Source organism: Lampris incognitus, chromosome 18, assembly GCF_029633865.1.
Source record: "Lampris incognitus isolate fLamInc1 chromosome 18, fLamInc1.hap2, whole genome shotgun sequence".
NCBI lineage: Eukaryota > Metazoa > Chordata > Actinopteri > Lampriformes > Lampridae > Lampris > Lampris incognitus.
Window position 1 is genome coordinate 16,592,112 of NC_079228.1, and position 24,021 is coordinate 16,616,132.

Consider the following 24,021-nt stretch of genomic DNA (forward strand, 5'->3'; position numbering starts at 1 on the left):
AAAGTTGGCCAAAATTAAGCTGGACAAAACGAGAATGAGCAAAACGAGAATGAATACAAAAAAGCCAAGAAAGAAACTAAGAGAGCGGTAGTGATAGCAAGGGAAAGTGCATACGAGGACCTGTACAAATGTGTATGTATATATATATATATATATATATAGCCAAACAGAGAGACAGACCAAGCAAGGATGTTGAACAAGAAAAACTGATCAAGGATGCAGATGGAAGAGTACTGTCAAAAGATGATATTTTACAGAGATGGAAGGATGATTTCAGTCACCAAATGAATGAAGAGAATAACAGAAAGAAGGATAGATGAACCACCAAGGAACGAAGACAGCATGGGAGAGATGACAAGGGATGAGGTGATAAAAGCGTTGCAATGAATGAAAAATGGAAAAGCAGTGGGACGGGAAAATATACCAGCAGAAGTCTGGAAATACTTAGGTGATACTGGCATAGAGTTCCTGACTAGACTCTTTAACATCATAATACAGACTGGGAAAATGCCAGATGAATGGAGAAAGAGCATAGTGGTACCAATTTGCAAGAAAAAAGGTCAGGAATCAGGAGCAATTTATTGTCATTTCATTCATTTTCTTGCATACACAAAAGAGACTAAATTTTGTTTCCCACAGCAGTGCAACACAAAAGACAAAAACACATATCCAAAAACAACACCATCAAAAACATACAAAACCAGAGAGAATAAAGCAAAACGAAACAAACGGCCAGCAAAACAGTCCATTCAGCAAATTTGCAACACAATTCAAAATTTTCACTGTCCAAGAGAACGAACACCAGCCAGGATGAGTGTCGGAACTGACTGTCTGCATGGGCTAGCAGTTAGCTTAGCCTGCCCCACTTCCACGTACTGTCAGACTGCCCTCGGTGTTTCCTCTTCTTGCACAGCTCCGGTGTGGGCCGTGGTCTTTGGGCCCACAGGACACAGCACACCAAACTCCCTCAGCTGATCCAGCACTGGCTCTCCCAGCCAGATACCTTCGACACACCTCTCCTGCACTCCAAACAACGACAGAAATGCAGACACAGACAAAAACACTGCACAATCGACACGAGGCGAGGCCGCCGCCAGACCGCCCTTGGTGTTATCGGAACTGCTGGTCTGCATGGCTAGCAGTTAGCTTAGTCTGCCCCACTCTGCCAGCCGATCCAACACCAGCTTTCCCGGCCATCAAACGAAATCGATGATCACAGACATAAATCCTAATAAAAGTTATTCACACGATGATACAAACTCGGATGTAGACATGGAGAAAGACACTGCATAGTCGACACTGGGTGAGGTCGCTGCAAACGCGAGTCCACATCACCATCTTTCCACACCGGAAGTCGACTGGAAGCTAAGCCATTTGAGCTTGATGCTCAAAGTTGCAACAACTACAGAAAGATAAAATTGATGGGACATACAATGAAGTTATAGGAGAGAGTGATTGAAGTGAGACTTAGGAAGGAAGTGGCTATAGGGAAAGAACAATTTGGGTTCATGCCTGGAAGAAGTACCATAAATGTGATATTTGTAGTCAGTCTCTTAGCTGAAAAATACATTGAAGGGCAGAAAGAATTGCACAGCATATTTATTGATTTGGAGAAGGCATATGACAGAGTACCGAGAGAGGAGTTGTGGTATTGCCTAAGAGGGAATGGAGTGGCAGAAAATTACATCAGCATTCAGGACATGTATAGGGGCTGTAAGACCGTAGTTCAATGTGCAGTGGGAACAAAAGCAAATTTGAGGTAAAGGTAGGACTGCATCAAGGATCGACATTGACCCTTTCCCGTTTGTGATACTGATGGACAGCCTCACAGAACATCTTAAGAAAGAGCTACCGTGGAGCATGATGTTTGCTGATGACATCGTGCTAGCAAACGAGCACAAGGAAAGGTTGAAGAGAGATCTTGAAGATTGGAGAGAAGTGCTAGAGATTAGAGGACTATAGATCATCAGAACAAAGACTGAGTACCTGCGTATAAGTAAGCAAGTAGAAAGTCCAGGATTGACCTTAGGAGGAGAAGATGTCCCAGAAACTAACGAATTCAAGTACTTAGGATCAACAATACAGACAGAAGGTGATGATAAGAAGAAAGTCAAAAAAAAGGACACAATCTCAGTGGAATTCATGGAGAAAGGTAGCTGGAGTGCTTTGTGACAAAAGAATGCCGTTGAGGGTAAAGGGCAAAGTATACAAATCAATGGTTAGGCCTGCCATGCTCTGTGGTATGGAAGCAGTGACAATAACAGAGAGGCTAGAATCTACATTACAGGTAGCAGAGATGAACATGCAGCGTTGGCCTTTGGGAGTGACTAGAAAAGAAAAGACCGGAAGAGAAATGAAGAAGTGAGAGCTACGTTCAAGGTCAGAGGAATGGATGAGAAGTTGAGAGAGACAAGGTTGAGATGGTCTGGACATGTACAGAGAGGAGGCATAGACTATATAGGAAAGAAGGTATTGGACCTGGAAATACTTGGCAAAAGAAAAAGAAGGAAGACCAAGGAAAAGATGGAGAGACCAGACAGAGGATGACATAAGTCGGTAGGTAGGTAGGTCTTTATTTCAAACATAGAAAGCAAATGTTATTATTTCAAACACAGCAAACAAACAAACGTTACATGTTTGAAAAGGGGCAGGAGGAAGTTTCTACTTATAATATCCTGCCCCCCTTAATAAACTTGTTTTTTTTTACACGTCAGAGTATGCCTTACTCGTATCCCTTATCAATGAGTCAACATCAAAAAAACAATAAGAATAATAATGATGGAAATTAAAAATGGAATAAAAATAAGAAAAATAGTGGAAAAAATGAAATTAGTTTGTGTGTGTGCATGCGCACACACGAGGGGGGTTGGACTACGGGAGAGGGATGCGTCAGACAGAAAGCTATGGAGGGCAAAAATCCACTGTGGCAACCGCTGAGCAACGGAACAAGCTGAAAGAAGCAGAAGCAGGTCCAGATATGTACAGATTGTGCCGAGATTGATTCCACTCACACCTGATGTCAGCATGCAAATCAGCCTGCGATTAGTGACCACCTATGATTGGATTTTACCTTCCTGCTCAGTATAGCTGATAGCCATGTACATAACTTAGGCAGTGTTTCTTTAGAAATGTCAACGAAATATACATCAGTTTTGACAGGAATTCTCGAGTTCATTTTGAACTGACTTAATAGTAGAGCGAAAGTAGATACCTGGTTTCATCATTGCTTGATCCTATGCATTGCTTCAAATGTTCTGATCTAGAGTTGAGTCAGTGTTTTAAGGCATTAATGTGCAAAGGTATATATTTTTGCATACACAAATGACAAATGCAGTCCTTAGTGGTTAGGAAATGTATATGTATTCACATCACATTATCAATGTGGTCACATGTGTCTCTGCTCAGCTTCTTTTCATGAGCTAGCTGCAGGTTATCCGGGGAAAGGTAATATATGTAGAGATTCACACGATTTCCCTTGGGTTCACCTACAGCTGTACAAGTGCCCCACCACCTGTAGGAGTCACAAATTGTAATGGTGGGTCCCATTACCCATACCAGCTCCCCACCGAGGAGCATTGCTAATTGTGCTCCCTGTGACGTATGGCCAAGCTGGAGGCAGCACTGGGATTCCAAACTGTGGCCGCTCAGTTTTGAGACACTAGCGTGTTAGTCTACTGTGGCCCTGATTTCTTACCTTTTTATCAAAGTTTGTTTTCCATTGTCAGATTATATTACACATTAGCTAGTTTTACGTAAGAGGGAATATGCTAAACATATTGTGCCAGAGTAAAAACATATGTTGGGGGCCAGATAATACACACTAGGGCTGGGGGATATGGACAAAATCAAATATCACGATAGTATTGGAACAAATATCTCTACTAATATTGTGACGTTATTGTGGGGATGACTATTGGTGATTTCACAAAACATTTACACAATCAGATTTTTGATAAGTAATTATCAGTAATGCCTCTACAATAACTAAGTGGGTAAAGGCAAATAATAGAACAGCTAGAACAATCTGGTAAGTTCAGAAAAGCACATCACTTTACTGTAATGCAGCCTTTTAAAACCAGGAAAAGACAACACTTATGCCATATCACGATATTACGATATCCAAAATCCCAGTCAATATCTAGTCTCATATCACAATATCGACATAGTATATTGCCCAACCCTACCCTTACAATATATATTGGGATACTGTTGAAAATAGTGATTGTTTCCCTTGAAGATCATCAACCCCAGATGTAATTTATCAAGTCATAAATTCTTTGCTCAGGCTTGCACTCCCAAAACTGTATATTCAAGTTGGAGAACAACTGTTGGGAATTTTTTTGTTTGTTTCCAAAAAATTTTTTGTGCGATTTAGCCAATAAGGGTTACAATAATGTGTAGGGCTGTCCAGAATACCTTTTCTCAAACTCCAACAATCAAGCAACATTACATGACTGACAAATCAGCATTTCACGAAGGACATTCTGTAGGTAAATCAATGATCTTCAGCTGCCCAGAAATAAGGGGTATTATAATTATTGTAATCAGTAAACAAAATTAAAAAAAAAAAACTTTTTTTAGCCATATTGCCCAGCTCTACTTAACGTACAAGTTCCTTATAGACAGCCTATTCCTCCACAGTGATTTGCCCTGCATTGTTTTTGAACAATAGCCGATGCGTGTGCTGCTCTCTTGCTATGCACGGTAAGCGCACGAGGCCACATTTGTGAATGCGACACAGTTGGCAGCTAATCTAATGTGTGTCATGTTATTGGCTATTGCTGAACGTGGCAGAGAGAAGAATGTCCCCAAGAAGCTATGTCTGTGCTTATCTGGGTCTATCAGCAGAGCTGGTTATCTAAGGAGCTCTAGTATGTGGCCTATCTAGGTTTTCCAGGGCAGCCCAAACCATCACTAATAATGATCACACACCAAACACTGGAGGCTGTCAGCTCCACTATCTGATGGTTCTGTGTTTGGACATGGTGTGACGGTGTGTATTATTTCAGTATGCTTGTGTACTTATAGAAATGTGGGCTATGAAGACAAAGCTGTTTTGCACCTCACCTCATGATTCGGTGTATATGATGGAACTATGCTAAGCTAAGCATGGCCTAGTTTTGTTTGTCCTGCTTGCATCTGCTCACGTGGTTAAGTTGCTCTGACTTGAGCGCCGTTAGAATGTCTGTGGCAGGCTCAGCCTTCACAGACCGCCCTCATTAACACACACACACACATGCGCGCGCGCACACACACATGCACACTTGCATGTAAGTGTTCAGTTTTCATTTTAGATTGCAAAAAGAAAGTCCCACTAAAGCTGAGCACACAGCTGTAGAGATGCACTGAATTTGATGTCACGACTGAAAATGGAGCCCAAGAATCTATGTAATTTGAGCTAGCATTAGCAGCTGTCCTAGAGGTCAGTCCAATTTGAAAACCCTTTACTTGTGGTCAGCTGGCCTTGAGAGGGTATTAGCTAGCTATCCATGCCAGTGATACTTACGCTGTGACGGAGCTGTTGTTTGCCCGACTAGTTGGCCTGGCTCTCCCTCACTTCATAAACATGAAGTGACTTGAAGTAGCATTAGCTTTGTGGGTACTTTGTGAGCCTGGGATGCAAATGATGAGACGTGTTACCCACAGAGGTGGGCAGTAGCTCAAGATTGTCATTTATTATCTTTCAGTGGTATTGTATCACAATGAAAAGTGGACATGGTCGTAATGTGATACACAATTCTGTTGTCTAGATTATTGATAAGAGCTTCCATTACTTAAAATTTCTGCAAAATGAGGTCTGAAATATTTGAGTATTAGGCCCCTGAAAATTTGTTTTGATTTGATGTTATACTTTACTACTTAACATTAATTAACAGTTTAATTGTATTTTATATATATATATATATATATATGTATATATATATATGTATATATATATATATATTATAAAATACTGTATATATTTAATCAGAATTTCTGATATATATATATATATAGATAGATAGATAGATAGATAGATAGATAGATACAGATATGGTGCTAATTATACCCATATTTTCCATGTTGCCTAATTACCCAAGTAGATAGCATTAGCTTGCTGGCTTATTTTGCAGACTGACACCAGAAAGTACTGGTGTTGCTAGTTAAAGACACACAGCTTGGTTTCCTGCACTGACAATAGCAGGAAACCTGAGGATGTTAAACACACAAGACTACGGGTCATGACACACTCACAAGCACACAATCTCATTTTTTTTATTTGTCAAACTCTTAACAATGCCATTACTACACATTGTTCATCTTTTTATAATCTTTTTCCTGTGCTGACATCCAAAGTATAGAATGGTGGTTAACTTTGACCTTTGAGATATTATAGTGCAGTAGATCAGCTGAGTCATCTCATCTAATCAGTGTCAGACAGTTTGATTTTTATTTATTCTCCCAAGAGGAACGAGCAACCTATCCCACAGTTTTAGGGGCAAATTTAGGTGGTAACTGTAGAGATGGAGAGAAAAGACAGGGGAGAAAAACATCCTTTCTATCCTCTCAACCACAGGGAGGAACACCTGCCCATTAAAATTTTCTTTTGGGGGGCGGGGTTTGTGTGTTCCAGGCCAGTCTGTCCATCTGGGGATGGGGGGGTCTCGGAGTCGTGCTGTTCCTTGTCACCTTCGGGCCCTTTGCCATATTCTACCTGGCCTTCTATATCTTCTGCTTCATTGGAGGGTGAGGGAGACTCTTCTAAACCACGTGTATACAAGCCTGTTTTGCCACTTTAACCCAAATATTTTATATTTTGAGGAGATTTAAGCACTTGTATCATTTTCACTCATATGTTTTGTTTGAGCAGAGGCTTTGCGGTCACTCTGCTTTATGGGAAGATCAACTCAGAGAAACACCTGGAGAAGTGCGAGCAATCCTATCTGTCACCTACACAAACTGGTATACTGAAGGTAAACACCCATGCACACAAGCAGACTCGGACTGTGACACAGGGAATAATCCCACCGGGGCAAACAAATTGGGAAGTCTGTAATCAAGCTCATCCCTTGAAGCACTCAGCAAATTATCATGCAGAAACTTAACATTGTCTTTGATATGATCACCATTTCTTTCTCTCTTCCTCTTTCTCTCTTGTCTTTTTTGGCTCTCTCTCTCAGACATTGGATGAGATGAAGCTCGAATTGAAGCCCATAAAGATTGACAGGCGACTGACTGGCTCTAGCTTCATAGATGAACCATTACAGCAGGTAAGGATTTGTGTGCATGTGTGTTTGGTGCACTAGCAAACTGTACATGTGACCTGCACTCTGTGACTATTTCGAAACGGGCTGTCTGTGTTCCAGACTCTAGAATAATGTGTCAAGAAGTTGTTCCTGACATATGGTCGCAGTCATTTCTGACAGAAAATTGAAGTGAAAGTTACTGAATTGCTAAGATGCTAGTGTTCCATCAGGACTTTGTTTCCTTGTGTGACTTATGCAATAAGGGAACACCAGTGTATGCCCAAAAAGCACTGTCTCTCAATCTTTGGGGGACTGGTGCTGCTGGATTGGGACAGATTCACAAATTGACTTAGCTAAATGAACATGAAGATAGACCTACCTGATTGCCAGCTCCTGTTGTTCAGTCATAGATGTAATTTTCCGCTGTGTACTAGGGTTTTCACAGAAGAGTCGACTATCAAAACCACAAGTTGACACTACATAGTTGTAGATTTATTGTTCATCCGTGGTTTTAGCACTGTGCTGTAATAAAGCAGTGGCAATACATCTACAGCAGATATGTAGCTGGGGTTGCTGTGGTTCCAACATAGATTTGTTGGAACAATCATTTTCTATGTTATGCTATCTACGTTATGCCATGTTAAATAAACAGAATTTAAGGTATTTAGAGAAGGAAAGACTCCTGCTATCCCTGTGTTTCAGTTTAATGAATGACCGTGGTGACTTGTGACTTAAGTAGCGGGCAGCAGCTGATCAAAACACGAACAGTACACATAGTGTCCTCCTAAGAGCCTTTGATTTTACTTTAATCAATTTTAAATACACACATCCGTGTTTAATATCTATGCTAACCATTTAAATAAGTTAAATTGTGCTCAGCAAGACTCATTCACTTCTCGTAACATTTCTTATAATGAGGGAAACAAACCACAGCTGGCAGTGCAGCTGTATTTCATACAGTTGTCCTCAATGGGAAAGTGACCCATCATTTAACCTGTAACCTTTCATTATCCAAACCGCTTATCCTGCTCTCGGGGTAGCGGGGATGCTGGAGCCTATCCCAGCAGTCATTGGGCAGCAGGCGGGGAGACACCCTGGACAGGATGCCAGGCCATCACAGGGCACACACACAAACATTCACACCTAGGGACAATTTAGTATGGCCAATTCACCTGACCGACATGTCTTTGGACTGTGGGAGGAAACCGGAGCACCCGGAGGAGACCCACACAGACACGGGGAGAACATACAAACTCCACACAGAGGACGACCCGGGGCGACCCCCAAGGTTGGACTACCCCGGGGCTTGAACCCAGGGCCTTCTTGCTGTGAGGCGACCGTGCTAACCATTGCGCCACCATGCCACCCACCTGTAACTTTATAGTGTCGAATTCCTTATTAGACGTTAGCTGCTCTGCTAATCGATGTTTGTCCCCACATTAAAAGTGGGGACAAACCCATTTGTCAACAAACCCATTTGCCCCCACATTTAAACTGGGGACAAATGGGTTGTCCCCACATTAAAAGTGGGGACAAACAAGTGGGGACAAACAAAAAGTGGCATTCACACTTCATGAAATGTGAATGCCTCTTGTTGGCGACACCATTTAATTTACATAATGTCGGACAAAAAGGACCAGATGAATATATACTGTATTGAACATTCAATTTAAGATAGTTTAAAGCCTTTAGGCTTTTCAACAGCTGCCGTCACCACGACAACTGCGGACGCACTCGGCTGAAAGTCACCAGAACACGGTTGCTGGTTAAACAGAAACGCCTGCAAGAAAGCAGTCGCGTTCTTAAAGCAGTCAAACCGTATCTCCAGCTCAGACAAGCTTGCTGGGGGTATAGTCCAATCAGATTCGGCTCATTTGTCTAACAGCCTCTCAGAGCCAGTCGAGGACTCTATTTCATCTACCACCAGGTTGGTCCTACCTACATTAGTTGCTTCTTTACTGGTTGTATTTGAGACCTTTTTAATGAGACCTTTTTAATTATTGGGTGAAAAAAAAACTGCCGCGATTGATTGACTACTTGACTACTTTTTGGGAGTAGTTGACGACCACTAAAATGCAGCAGTCATGAATGCCCTACCATGGACTAGTGGTTACAACACATTTAAAAGGGGAAAGGTGGAAAACTCTGAAGGTGTGGTTCCCAGCGAGGCAGGGAGGCCTGCTGAGTAAAGCGCAGACCTCAGCAGTTTGGAGATGATCAGATGACACCGCCAGATGACACACTATAGTGTTTTCAGCGCAGGATGCATACCATGTGCATTCATGTGCTTGCGCGTGACACCATGTAACCCTTGTGTCATTCTTCCTGTAAGAAATGTATGGTTGCAATGCATCTGGCGAATTCTTTCCCCGACTCTTCCTTTTCCCCTCTGTCTCTCTCTTTCACCCTCAGTCTGTCTTACACATGCAAACACCCCCTTTAAATCAGTGTGACTTTTAGAAATGTCATCACTGGGTGTTTGGTGAAACAATTTTGTCAGGGCACACACACAGTTTGTTACATGAATATGAAGGGGGTGTGAGGGCTTTGGCAGCTGCAGATTAAGAAAATGACTCTGAATGATCTTCTTTGTTTAATTAAATTGAGTGATTCACATGCGAGTATCACATTTTTTTTTGTATTTGATGTGTGTACCTGTGTCTGTGATCTGTCAACACAGTCTCTGTGCATGTGTTTGTGCATGTGCATGAGTGAGTCGATGCATGCGTTTCACATCCCACCCTTACAGCCTATATGGTTAATGACTCATGTTCGCGAAGACTTAAGAGCTCAGTAATCTGTTCCCTGTCTGTGATTTCTTCCTTCTGTCTCGTGCTCTCTTTTTTCCCCCATTCGTCACTTTCTCTACTTTTCTTTCTCGTTTTCCTTCATCCATCTGCTCTTCTCCATGTCTTCCAACCTCCCTGGCTGTCTATGTCCATCTGTTTATGTTCCACTGCTCTCTCTCTCTCAATCCCTCCCTTACCTCCTCCCATCCTCCCTCTTGTGCTCCCTCCTGCCCTTGCTCCCTCCTTCCCTTTGCTGTCTGTCCAGGTGATCCAGTTTGCTCTGAGGGACTACATACAGTACTGGTACTACACCCTGAGTGAGGACGAGTCATTCCTGTTGGAGATCAGACAGACGCTTCAGAATGCCCTCGTCCAGTTCTCCACACGGTACTTGAAACACAGACACAAGCAGACACGCTGTGCTGTGGTGTCGTGCCGTTGCTAAATTATATCAACATAAACCAGTACCTTAAAATATTTAATTGTTGTTTTTGGTTAATATACTTCCATGTCTTTTTGTTTTTCATTGTGTGTGTGTGTGTGTGTGTTGTGTGTGTGTGCACGTGCGTGCACCTGTCTAGGTCCAAAGAGGTGGACTGGCAGCCTTACTTCACTACACGCCTGGTTGACGATTTTGCCACCCACCTGCGTGTCTTTCGGAAAGCCCAAGACCGCCTCAGTGAGAGAGAGGACAAACAAAGTTAGTACTTACACACACACACACACACACACACACACACACACACACACACACACACACACACACACACAGAACAGATTGAGAATCTCTCTCTCTCTGACATAAATTTGATACATATAGTATATTGTCTCAGCCTCTGATTTGGTCAAATCAGTCAAAGATGAGACTTATATTATGATTTTAATGGTAAAGGATAATTGTATCCATAAATTCATGGTAATTGTTATGTGAAGAATGTTGACATGAACGGTGTTGACAGTGAAGTAGGGAGATAAATGATGAGTTTTGTATGTTCTATCCAGGAGACATGACAGAGGAACTGGTGGACTCATTCTTCGAGGCAGAAGTGGAGATGGAGAGGAAGATTTGTCGAGACATGGTGTGCACCTCTCTCAAAGACGAGGAGGGTAAACAAAGTCTCTCTGTGTCTCTCACCTTCTTCTCGCTTCTTCCTCACACATTGTAAAGCACAGTATTGCTTTTACATAGTTGTTGTGATTTGTTGGTACTCGCTGATAAAATGATTAAAAACTAAATAAAAGGTTGATTTTTCTGTCTGTGTGTGTGCTTCAGGTTTCCTTCGAGACCTATGTGAGGTGCTGCTGTACCTGTTACTACCTCCTGGTGACTTCCACAACAAGAACATGAGATACTTCCTCAGGGTGAGTGGCACGTAGGACATACACTCAGTGATCAGAAAAATATAAACCTGCAGAAGTGGACTGTCCCCTGCCGTTTGCATGTTCATCACTACATAACCAATGAGGGGGAACTCCCTGTCCGCACCAAGCCAGAATTCACTCAATGTCTGAGATGCAAACGTATGCCTCAGAGTGGAGTCAGATGTCATGTCAATGAACTGTTCCTCCTCAAAGGAGCTGACATCAGCAGGGGCTGCAGCACAGAAGGGATCTCTGACCCAGTCACATCGACTGCTGTTGCTTGGAAAGTATTTCTCTAAATGTCCTTTAAGGGCAGAGATGTGCTCCGGGACACATGGAATCACTATAATCTCTGTGAGCTCATTGGTTTCAATGAATGCAATGAGTTTTTCAAACAAATCTATTTTTCCTTGGCCAAGTCTTCTGTCCCATATCTCCAGCTTCCTAGCAAATGAGTTGATCTTGTCTGCCAAGTGTGGTAGGTGCTTGTCTTTGCCTTGCATGGGCAAATTTAATTCATTCAACTTGACAAAAATGTCAGTAAGAAAGGCCAGTTTCATCAGAAACATTTGATCACTTAACTTTCTGGCCTTCTTGTCCATGCCCTCCTCCTCAAAAAAAAATAAATCAGATCTCCTCTATAAGCCTCAGCACCCTGGACAGCACCTTGCCATGGGAGAACCACCTGGCCTTGCTGTGAAACAATACCGCGGTGTTAACAGCACCCATCTCCTAACAGAGTGCAGTGAAGAGTCGCGCTATCAGCGGTCTTGTTTTCATATAATTAACTAGTAATTGACCCTTCCTAAGTCTTTCCCCTTTTCACACTGCGCTCCAATAACAGCTGAGCAAGCCTGGTACCCGGCAGAACCTTGGTCAGGTTTCCCCTTTCCTGTTATACTTAGATATGCTATGTGCAAAGCTTGTCTATGTTGAAAAGAAAACCAAATTTTGAAGATGGTTAAAAAGTGTGTCTGGGGGACCTGATAACCTGACCTTGTGGAAGGCGTGTTTATTCCATTCCCAAAACCGAAAACAAATTTTGTCTGATGTAAAGAGAGGATTAGGCTGTGCTATAGACCTCACCGTCAGCTGAACATCAGCACCATCACCAAGGACACCTATGTCTAAGTCAAAGGTAACATTACTATGTAAAGTCATATTACACTGGTGTCACAATCTTCACGGATATTACATTGTATAAAGTCACATCTTAAGTTAGCTAATGTTAGCAAAACGCCAGGTAACTAGCTAGCTAATGTATAGCTACATCAAGAGGAGTTAGCCTAATGTCAGATCACCGACGTCAGCCAGGTTTCCTTCCCCCTTATTTCGGTGTTAACATTAAAGAGATTTGGAAAAGGACAGCTAGGTTGGTTGCTGACATGTTTTTAAGATGACATGAATTATCATTAGCCAGAAAAGATCAAGGCTAACGTTCCTTTGTTTATATTCTCTCAGTAAAGCTACATGCCTCCGAGAAGTAACTTTATTTATTTGGATATACACAATGTCTAGCATCCCAATGGGGAAAGTTGTCTAAGTAAAAGTTATCATCTAGTGAGAACGGAGAAATGTCTAACTGAACCCTTCCCAAGTCATGTTCCCCCTTGCTGCTGCCTAAGTGTCGAATATTCGCTGTTGATTACTATTGGAGCTCCGGAGCCCAAAAATGGTATTTGGGACAGCCCTATCAATTTGTTTGATTTCATGCGGTCAGCTGCCAGAGTTTTTAGACACTAGACACATGGGTCTCCCTTCATCTCCCACAGTATTAACAATGAACAAGAGCAAGATATGTGTTGTCATATTTCCTTTTCTTGGGTTCTGAATGTGGACCGGTACTTAACTGGGCAGTCTTTTGAAACCTCACTTGCTTCTCTTTTCATCCATACCAAACACTTCTCCATCTTCTAACTAAATATAGCTCAGATTTTCATTTTTCTCTGTTACACTCCACTATTAGCAATTGCTGAATCTCCATTCCACGCCATTGTTTATTTTTTTCCCCTCTGTTTTTATTCCTGGGCTTGGGCCACCCTTGCAGTACCTACATACCCCCCCCCCCCCCCACGGGGCACGCTTCGCACTTGGAGAAGTACTGGTCTAGAGTAAACTGTTGTAACTAAGTTGCCGTGCTGTTCGTTCTGTTTGTAGGAGGTGTTGGCGCGAGGCGTTCTGCTTCCTTTGATAAACCAGCTGAGTGACCCTGACTACATCAACCAGTTTGTCATCTGGATGGTGAGACTAGTCTAAACGGGATTGTATAGACACTTTTGTCGATTGTGTCCTTGTATGCATTAATACATATTTATGTGTGTGTGCGCTCGATATCTGAACAGATCCGTGACTCCAGCTGTAACTACGAGGCCTTCATGAACATTCTGAAGCTGACTGACAAGCCAGCCGAGTTGGAGGCCGTCAAGGATAAGGTGTTGGAGGAGTTGCAGTACCTCCGGTCACTGGACACGGCCGGAGATGGTGAGCCTGCACAGACACACACAGTCACTAGTGTACAAAACAGTAGCCAAGCACAGACACATTACAGCTAATCACGTAGACACATAAAGGTGGGACATTTGTCACCTAGTAGGAATGCATGATGATGTCAGCATGTCATTGGTATTGGCCGTTAAAGGCTTTAAAATGAAATATCGGCATTGGCTCAAATTGAACATTTATGCCAATATGACAAGCCAATAAGATCACGCTTTAATTATGTGCACATGATGCGAACCTTTGACCAGGTACAGATGCAGCGCATCACGTATGCGGGGCAGAGCAGATTTTTTTTTACGTCTGTGTTGCTTGTGGTTGTGTGCCAGATGTGTTTTCTGAGCAGTTTTTTTGAGGAGATTTCAAGTAGGCTACTTTGGAAAATGGGTAAGTTAAGTCGTAAATGCTTTAACTGGTACTAAATTAATTAACTAGATCGTTTTAACTACAGGATCATGGATACACATTGACTTGATTGATTTATTTCAATGTTAAAGTTCGATGTAGTTTTTACCTGTTGAAGGCCCCTCATAGCCGCGCGTAGAGAAAAGAAAAAAAAAGACCAGCCGCGTAAAAATAGAGATCAGCAGTACAGTGCTTGCAGGGTTGCGTGCGACTTCTCAGGAATCGGGAACAATTTATTGTCATTTCATTTTATGTACTATGCACACAAAAGAAATGAAATTCTGTTTCCCACAGCAGTGCAACATAAAAGACAAAAACACACATCCAAAACCTCCCAAAAACAACACCACCAAAAACATACAAAAACAGAAAGAACAAAGCAGAAAAAACACCAACAACACAGTCCACCCAGTCCAACGCAGTCCAAAAACTCCACCGTCCAGAGAACAAGGGCCAGCCAGGATGACTGTCGGAACTGCCGGTCTGCATGGGCTAGCAGTTAGCTTAGCCTGCCCCGCTTCCGCATCCTGTCAGACTGCCCTCGGTGTTTCCTCTTCGGGCGCAGGTCCGGGGCAGGGCCGTGGTCCTTGGGCCCATCGGACACAGCAGACCAGGCTCCCTCAGCCGATCCAACGCCAGCTCTCCAGCCAGACACCTTTGACACACCTCCCCCGCACCCCACACGACGACACAGACACAGACAAAAACACTGCACAGTCGACACTAGGTGAGGCCGCCGCCATCAGACTGCCTCGGTGTTTTCTCTCGGGCAGGGCCGTGGGCTAGCAGTTAGCTTAGCCTGCCCCGCTTCCGCATCCTGTCAGACCGCCCTTGGTGTTTCCTCTTCAGGTGCAGCTCCAGGCAGGGTCATGGTCCCTGGGCCCACAGGACGCATCAGACCAAGCTCTCTGCCGATCCCAATGTTAGCTCTTCCAGCATACCGAAATCAACAATCAAAATAAAAACTTCACACGATGACACAAACTTAGACGTGGACAAAGACACTGCATAATCGGTACTGGGTGAGGCCGCTGCAAATACATCTTCCCACACCGGGAGCGGTGAAGCGGTTTCTGTGGTCAGTGTAGCAGCTTCGGTTCAAGTCCACTACAGTAGAGACTTGATGTTCTCTGCAGTGAGGTAGAAAAAAATGCATGTACGTATATTGGTATCGCAATCGGCCAAAATTAGTTGGAAAATATCAGCATATCGGCAAAAATCTAAAATCGTGCAGCCCTATCACCCAGATCAACCCCTGATCATTGGTTTACTCATGTCTAGATACTGTTGTTTAAGGTAGTCTAAAATTACTCATCTCCAACCACCCATCCCACTGTCTCTCCCTCCTTTCCTCCCCCTGTCCCCCAGATATCAATGTGATCAAGAACCAGATTAATAGTCTTCTATTTGTGAAGAAGGTGTGTGAGACCAGAATCCAGAGACTGCAGTCTGGCAAGGTAAAAAGCTGCGGCACAACTCTGACAGACTTGCACTGAAGAAATCATATTTATCCAGGCTGTATCCTGAACCCACTCTCATATGCTAACATTGATAAAGATTATGCTTAAGAATAAAAAAAAACATTGAAATATGTCTGTTGGAATTAGTTGTTTTAAGCAAGCACCCTACAAAGTCTTAAACAAATACAAATGAAATGATCTTGTGTAGGAGGTAGATGCCTTGAAACTGGCGGCCAACTTCGGCAAGCTGTGTGTCATCCCTCTGGATCACATCCTGGTTCACAACATAGCCCTGCAGTTCTTCATGGGTAAATTTATTTACACAGCATCACACCCATCACTGGTGCTAAGCACCAACGTAGCTCTCGAGACTGTGCCCCCACACAGTTGTAATTGTGTTATCCCTAAACCAGTTAGAAGTTAATTTCTTTACAACTTATAACTCTCAATACATTTCAGCGGTTTTACTCCCCTTCAAATGTTTCTGACTCCCACATGACCTCATGAGATTATATAAAAAAAATCATTCCACTTTGCAGATCTGATTACGATGATGTGGAAGTATACAACCAGGGTCATTGGTTAATGTGTCTATATCGGCCACTCTAACATTTATATCACATTTTGCATTTTAGGCATTCAGTTGATTCTTTCAGCAGGAGCCTCTCCCAGAAGGTAGAATAACTTTGAATTGATAGATCTCTAAAATTGTAAGCAACCAGTAATAGTGCAAGTATCAAGCCCAGTCTGCTTTGTAGGGCTTACAGGGTAACAAATGTGGAGGTTTCATATTTTAATGTTATCAGTCATTCTAGCTGGTGAAAAAGGATAACACCTGACCCTACTTTAGATGTGTGAAGACTTGTAAACCTGGGGAGAGAGCAGATTTGCAGAGCAGACTGTATGACCCCCCCCTTGTGTCTGTTCATTCAGACTTCATGCAGGCTGCCGGGGCCCAGGCTGAGCTTTTTTTCTGGCTGACTGTGGAGGGCTACCGGGTGACAGCCCAGCAGCAGTTGGAGGTGATGCAGGGCTGGCAGAGGGACGGCAAGAAGCAACCCAGCACTACCAAAGGGCTGCTCAGGGCTGCCGCTCTGGGCGTATATGAGCAGTACCTCTCTGACAAGGTAGCAGAGAGCATTATGATACTCGCATGCATCGTTTTGAATGTATGGATTTGCAATCACAGCGTCTAGGATGTGCATATCCTATTAAAATGATAAATGTAAAACATCCATTTAACTTCTGTACCGATCTCTCACAAGATTGATGGATCGTGCCAGTCTCCTATAATTTGATCATTGCATCACACACACATGCTTTTCTCTGGTGCAGTGGAGAAAGGTCTTAGGGGTTTGCTTGTGAGACCCGTTCTTATAAGAAATTATGTGTAAAGACCTCCAGTCATTCTTTTTCCTTTCATTTTTTTCTCTCTCTCTTTTGCCCCTTCTGTCCCCCCTTCTCCCAGGCATCTCCTAGGGTGCAGGTGGATGAGGCATCTGTAATCAAACTGGGGGAGAATCTGCAGAAAGAGGACCCCACACCAGACATATTTGATGAAATCCAGAGAAAGGTGAGGGAGCCTGTCAGCAGAGCTCAGTCTATCTTTTTTTGCAAGTTACAAAAGTAAGTCATGAGCATGGATCCCACTTTCGTGGCAATACTTTTAGGAACATCATTTCTTTTTTTTATTATTTGCATTTTCTTGACTTGTATTTTTACCGATGGTACCCATTTATTTGTTTTTTACTTTACTTTTTCGTGTGTGTGTGTGTGTGTGTGTGTGTGTGTGTGTGTGTGTGTGTGTGTGTGTGTGTCTGTGTGTCTGTGTGTCTGTGTGTGCGCGTATATCCATTCTCTAGGTGTATGAGATGATGCTCCGTGACGAGCGCTACTACCCCTCCTTCAAGCAGAGTCCGCTCTACGTCCGTATGCTAGCTGAGCTAGACATGCTGAAGGAGCCCAGCTACAGGGGCTCTGATGATGGCGATGGAGGTGTGTGTGTGCATGTGTGTGGTCAGGGTTTTTCACCCGTATTTTTTGTCAGTGGCTATGAAAATGAAAGCTTTCCTCTTAGTACCACAACCACATCTTAGCCAACTACAGTGCCTGACTGGTTAACTGTAGCTAAGTAAGACCCTCTCAGTTTGTAGTTTTAACTTTGTCCTGTTTGTCCTTTGCTCCACAGAGTCTTTTAATGGGTCCCCCACAGGAAGCATAAACTTAGTAAGTTCTTTTTGTTTCCTGCCTTTGGGTCGAAAGAGAAGCAGTGACCCTGGCAAAGCTCCTAGCATTGTTGTTCCTCACTATTGGGTTGTGCAAGTACTGTATGTTATTCATTTGTGTTGTTAATTAACGAGTAGTCACCACACTTAAGTTAACTTATGTTTATTGGACATTTATTTAGCATTTATGTGATTGTTTGGTTGTTGTGATTTCAGTCTCTGGATGACCTGTCCAACTCCTGCCATGATGAATGTATGCAGCTACATGCGTTTATCTCGGAGACAGGTACACACCAGCATGCTTGTGAACACACACACACACAACAGGGTACTTCATTGGTGAGCATGATTATCACAATACTTGAAGTGGACTATTTTAATTCAACTCCTCGCGGGGTTAAAAAATTCTTTTTTTTGGGATTAATACTGAGCATCTCGCCTAACAAGGGATTTATGGAACCACAGAGACTTGTCTCAAATCTAGGGTCATATGAGTTCAGGCATGTCCAGCAGTCAGTTGTCTCTGGACGTCCTAAAGCGAATGCTTTACTTTACATCGGAGTGCAAGGTTTGAATTCATTCTGAAGCCTTAATACAATATTTGAATAACTTATTTTCATATAGTCATACTCATGGCGATTAAACCTAAACATAGGATTGTACCAAAAGCGTTCCTAATAAAACGCTGTAGCATGAAAATCTTCCAGTGGAACAAATCTAATTTATTAATCAGATTTGTTTCACTTTTTTATATTTTACTACATATTTTTGAATAGCTTACCTTGATTCCAAGGTTGAGAAACATGCTTTATATGAGGAATACGGTGTCAGCATACACTTAGTTACACTAAGGAAAAAGATTGCAGCAAGCTCATAGCCACTTTGTGTTTGTTAGTGAATGCATTTGAACATAATCTTGTTTGATTGCACTTCCTGTGATGGTTTTGGTGGGGGGGGGTACAGTTGATTGTAATTCCTAATTGAACTTCAGATCTTGAGGAGTGTGTGTTAAACCAATTTGTGTTGTACATTGGACGTTTGTTGCTCCCTACTAGCTCCTCCCTCCTTCTGTTTTTTTTCTTATTAACCTTCTCACTTGCTAGTTCCATCTGCCTGCATGTGTCTCTTCTTTCATTTATGCATGCCTTTGTCAGCACTCTTTCATTTCTCCTATCATTCCATCACCTTCACTGTTTTTTCTGTGCTTCCCTTTTCCTTCCTGTCTCCCTCCATTGCTTTCCTCCCTTTTTTCCTCCCTCTGCCCACTCCCCCTATTTTGTATTCTTCCTCTTCTCTCTTGTGTTTTGCTTTTCCTTTTCTTTTCTTTTGTTCTTGGCCTACATGCTCCTCTCCCACTCTCCTCTCTTCCGTCGTCCAACTCCTCCACCCCCACATCTTCTGCTCCCTGTGGTTGTATTGCCCGGGGTGGGGTAGCTGACACTTGTCTCCCGGGCTTCTGGGGTATAACAGGGGTGTGCAACGACCACGGCAAGACTTACGCGCTGTACGCCATAACCGTGTTTCGACGCAGCCATGACGGCAGCGAGGACTGCTGGAAGACCTACCGCCGCTACTCGGATTTCCATGACTTCCACATGAGGATCACTGAACAGGTGTGTGTGTGTGTCCATCAACAGTGCCTATGTCCCTTTTGAATTGTTCTTGAGCAAGACACCAAACCTCCCTACTAGCTGATTCTTTGTGAGTTACTGTTTTTGAGTGTCAGGTGAACACCTAAATTTTGATTATAACTCCATGTGTGTGTCTGTTTGTATAGGAGATATTTGGTGCTCAGGAGACTGAATGTGTGTTCAACACACTAAAATCTGCAGAGTCCTTCAGTAAAACATCCACTGATTAGGGATGCACTGAAGGGATTTTATATTTTGGTACCGTCCGAAATGAGCTTTTTCAGTTATCAGATGACAGATGGCAGAAATAGCGATAATAATGATAAGTGATGATGATGGTGGAACGGTGGCGCAGTGGTTAGCATGGTCGCCTCACAGCAAGAAGGTCCTGGGTTCAAGCCCCGGGGTAGTCCAACCTTGGGGGTTGTCCCAGGTCGTCCCCTGTGTGGAGTTAGCATGCTCTCCCCGTGTCTGTGTGGGTTTCCTCCGGGTGCTCCGGTTTCCTCCCACAGTCCAAAGACATGCAGGTCAGGTGAATCGGCTGTACTAAATTGTCCCTAGGTGTGTGTGTGTGTGTGTGTGTGTGTGTGTGTGTGTGTGTGTGTGTGTGTGTGTGTGTGTGTGTGTGTGTGTGTGTGTGTGTGTGTGTGTGTGTGTGTGGGGCCCTGTGATGGTCTGGCGGCCTGTCCAGGGTGTCTCCCCGCCTGCCGCACAATGACTGCTGGAATAGGCTCCAGCATCCCCGTGACCCTGAGTAAGGATAAGCGGTTTGGATATTGAATGATGATTGTGATGATGATGAAGGAGAAAATTAAACATTCTGAAAAACTCTGCTACTTTTTGTTGGTAAAAAGAATCTGCAAGTTAGACTGTAGGATATAACACAGCTGCATTGGCTTTATGCATGCTCAATAATCCAGATAAGGAAATCGCAGAAGGTTAAATCAGTTCATCGGGACACAACATTTATTGAGAGAAACATTTCATCACTCAGCTGAGTGACCTTATCAGTCTCAACTGACTGCAGGTATCCCCACCCTTATAAACAATACAGTAACATGCGATTGAGTTCACGGAGAAGGCTCATCTAGCACAACATGGAAAGTCGAACACCAGGCAGCAAAAGAAAATCAGAATCAGAATACTTTATTCATCCCCGAGGGGAAAATGGGTGATTCAGCGTACTTGCTGCCTGCCAGAGAGATTGACAGACAATGTACAGTGCCCTCAACGGCAGATAGAGAGACAGACGCCAGACACAGGCCGACGATGTGGACAAGTGGGTCAAGAATCTGACAGACAACTCACCCAGGCAGAAAAAGACATCTTTGCTAAGGGGCTGAATTTTGCTGTCATGCCGAGGCAAATCCCACTAGTAGAACTGATCATAGCCGTGGAATTGGCGATCCGTAAAAAACAACATCACGGACCCAGAAGCGGAGCAACTGCAGACGAAAGCTTCAGCCTGTCTCAGCAATGCGAAGGCGCTGCCGTCCAACATCAGAGATGAGAGGAAAGCTCTCACAAATCTCAGTAAGGACAATAACAGCATCATCCTTCCAGCGGGCAAAGGCAGATGCACTGTTGTATTAAACCAGACAGACTATCATGAGAAGTTATGATGTTACTTAGCGACATGAATACTTATGAGACCCTGAAAAGAGATCCAGGCAGTGGTTACAAGAAAAGGTGATAGATTGTCTGAAGCTGTTAGAACTGGCAATGCTGTTGACAGAATGTTGTACCATAGATTATACCCAGGGGATGTTTCACCTAGTCTGGATGGTTTACAGGGGAAGCCTGAGAGTACATCTGTCACCATCGTACAGTGCTGTGATTGCAAAGATTCCCCAGTCCTCTGTGAATAGTACACATGGCCATTGTAACTCTAGTTAATGGTCACGGCAATTTGCACATGAACCCGGTCGTTGTTTTCGGTCGTTATGCCACTGTTGTTTATAAGGGTGGGGATACCTGCAGTCAGTTGAGACTCAAGAGGTCACTTAGATGAATGATGAACATTTTCTCTCAATAAACGTGTCCAGATGAACTGATTCAACTTTCTCTGACAGCTTCGTTGGGTTTTTGGAACTGATTTAATATATAAATGAGAGAATAATAGTGGAATAATGTAATGCTAGTTGATGAAATGGTCAATGAGGAGCATGTAGAGCATTACAGGACAGACCCTATGACTGACTCTTTGGTTCCACCACAGTTAACAAGGGGCATCAGGGACCTTTGACCTCCATAGAGACACATTCAGTCCTTTGTGGGATTTAGGACTGTAATCATTGTATTACAGTGAACAATGGTGTGGTGGAGGTCATTGGTGTCAAATGTTACACTAGTCAAAGAGAAACCCATCCAGGCTTTTACTGATCGTCCCATATACCAGGATATATCTATGCAATAATAACTAATGTGGATTACCATTGCGGTCTGTCTGCTGGATTTGTGTTCTGTCCTAGTTTGAGAACCTGACGTCTATCCTCAAGCTGCCAGGGAAGAAGACCTTTAACAACATGGATCGAGACTTCTTGGAGAAGAGGAAAAAAGACCTCAATGCCTATTTACAGGTGTGTGTGTGTGTGTGTGTGTGTGTGTGTGTGTGTGTGTGTGTGTGTGTTTATTCAAGTCAATCTTATTTGTACAGCCCAATATTACAGCAATACAACATCCTGTCCTTAGACCCTCGCATAGGATAAGGAACATCCAGCCATCCATTATCTGAACCGCTTATCCTGCTCTCAGGGTCGCGGGGAGGATAAGGAACAACTCCCTAAAAAAAAAAAAAACCTTTTCATAGGGAGGAAAAAATAGGAAGAAACCTCAGGGAGAACAGCAAAGGAGGGATCTCTCTCCAAAGATGGGGAGATGTGCAATGGATATTGTGTGTGTACAGAATAAAACACAATTTACAGAATACAACATTGAAAGGGGATAACAGCAATATAATGCAATTATAAAATATGTGAAGAATATGATGAGAATACCAAGCAGTGTCCAGATGACACCGGAACAGCCTAGGACCTGAGCCATGCGACCATCACCATGTAGACCTGGCAGGAGGACAGACTCCACATGCACAGAGGAGAGACTCACATCCCACCATTCACATACACAGGAGAAGAGACAAGAAAAGACAGTAGTCACGTATTGGAGAGAGAGAGAGAAGAATACAACATTGAAACACGATAATAGAATTATATGGATTTATGCGTTATATAAAGAATGTGATGAGGAGGATGACAAGCAGCGTCGAGGTGGTGACCACCATCACTATGGAGACCTGGGAGGGGGACAGACTACACGTGTACACGGGAAGACTCGCATCACACCATTCACATACGCGAGAGAAGAGAAAGGAGAAGACATCATTCAGAGAGAGAGAGAGAGAAAAAATGTGAGAGAAAAGAGAAGCATTGCAATAGTCAATCTATACTCTGTAACCTCGTCGGCAGAACAGTGCTTGGTAAATTCATTGAGACAGAAACCAATCCGCCATGCAGTACAGGTTGTGAAGTACTCAATTTAAAGACAGCTAATTGTAGGTTAAAGCAAAAAAGATTGAGTTTTAAGTTTGGATTTAAAGGACTCAACAGACTCTGATTGTCTGATGGCAGCAAGCAGGTTATTCCACAAGAACGGGGCCTGATAGGGATAGGCCCTGCCACCAGCTGACTTCTTCTTAACTTTGGGTACACACAGGAGCCCTGTATTTTGAGAGCAGACAGCTCGAGATCAGACAGGTATGATGGGGCAAGCCCATTTAGGATTTTATAAGTCAGCAGAAGCACCTTGAAATCTGATGTAACGTGGATAGGAAGCCAATGAAGGGAGGTAAGAATTGGTGTAATATGGTCAAATTTTCTAGTTTTAGTTAGGATTCTAGCTGGAGCATTCTGAACCATCTGAAGATTTTTAGTACTAGCATGTGGCAGACCTGAAAACAGGACATTACAGTAATCAAGTCTGGATGAAACGAATGCATGTATTAGAGTCTCTGCGTCAGCCATGGACAGGAATGACCGAATTATAGCAATGTTACGTAAGTGAAAAAAGGCAGTCTTTGTGTTTTTTAAATGTGCTTATCAAAGGAAAGGCTGGGATCCAATGTACGTAATACCAAGATTTTTGGCTGCCACACTTTGTGAAATCACAGAATTGTCGAGTGTTACTGTTACTTGATCAAATTGGTGTCTGTGTGTAGCAGGGCCAACAGCCAGCATCTCAGTTTTATCTGAATTTAAAAACAGTAAATTTAGTAGCATCAAATTTTTCTGAACAGCCAAGCAGGACTCTAAATTAGTCATTTGAGTACGATCATCAGTCCTTATAGACACATACAGCTGAGTATCATCCGCATAGCAATGGAGGGCCAAGAACCGAACGCTGAGGTACGCAATATTTCATATCGGAGAATT

At 43.1% G+C, this 24,021-nt stretch overlaps 1 protein-coding gene across 2 annotated transcripts in view; it reads left to right on the top strand.

Annotated features, from left to right (window-relative positions):
- snx13 (sorting nexin 13) overlaps positions 1-24,021 on the top strand; it is a 42,006-nt gene that overhangs the window by 9,211 nt on the left and 8,774 nt on the right. For both annotated transcript variants that reach the window (XM_056298357.1, XM_056298356.1), the window contains exons 2-19: positions 6,614-6,726; positions 6,851-6,953; positions 7,161-7,250; positions 10,281-10,402; positions 10,597-10,715; positions 11,018-11,122; positions 11,289-11,377; positions 13,535-13,618; positions 13,720-13,858; positions 15,647-15,735; positions 15,947-16,046; positions 16,672-16,865; positions 17,207-17,311; positions 17,601-17,733; positions 17,927-17,964; positions 18,180-18,249; positions 19,434-19,576; positions 22,066-22,173. In XM_056298357.1, coding sequence (XP_056154332.1) covers positions 7,173-7,250; positions 10,281-10,402; positions 10,597-10,715; positions 11,018-11,122; positions 11,289-11,377; positions 13,535-13,618; positions 13,720-13,858; positions 15,647-15,735; positions 15,947-16,046; positions 16,672-16,865; positions 17,207-17,311; positions 17,601-17,733; positions 17,927-17,964; positions 18,180-18,249; positions 19,434-19,576; positions 22,066-22,173 — 1,716 coding nt within the window. In that variant the 5' untranslated portion in view covers positions 6,614-6,726; positions 6,851-6,953; positions 7,161-7,172. The remainder of the gene's footprint in view (positions 1-6,613; positions 6,727-6,850; positions 6,954-7,160; positions 7,251-10,280; positions 10,403-10,596; positions 10,716-11,017; positions 11,123-11,288; positions 11,378-13,534; positions 13,619-13,719; positions 13,859-15,646; positions 15,736-15,946; positions 16,047-16,671; positions 16,866-17,206; positions 17,312-17,600; positions 17,734-17,926; positions 17,965-18,179; positions 18,250-19,433; positions 19,577-22,065; positions 22,174-24,021) is intronic.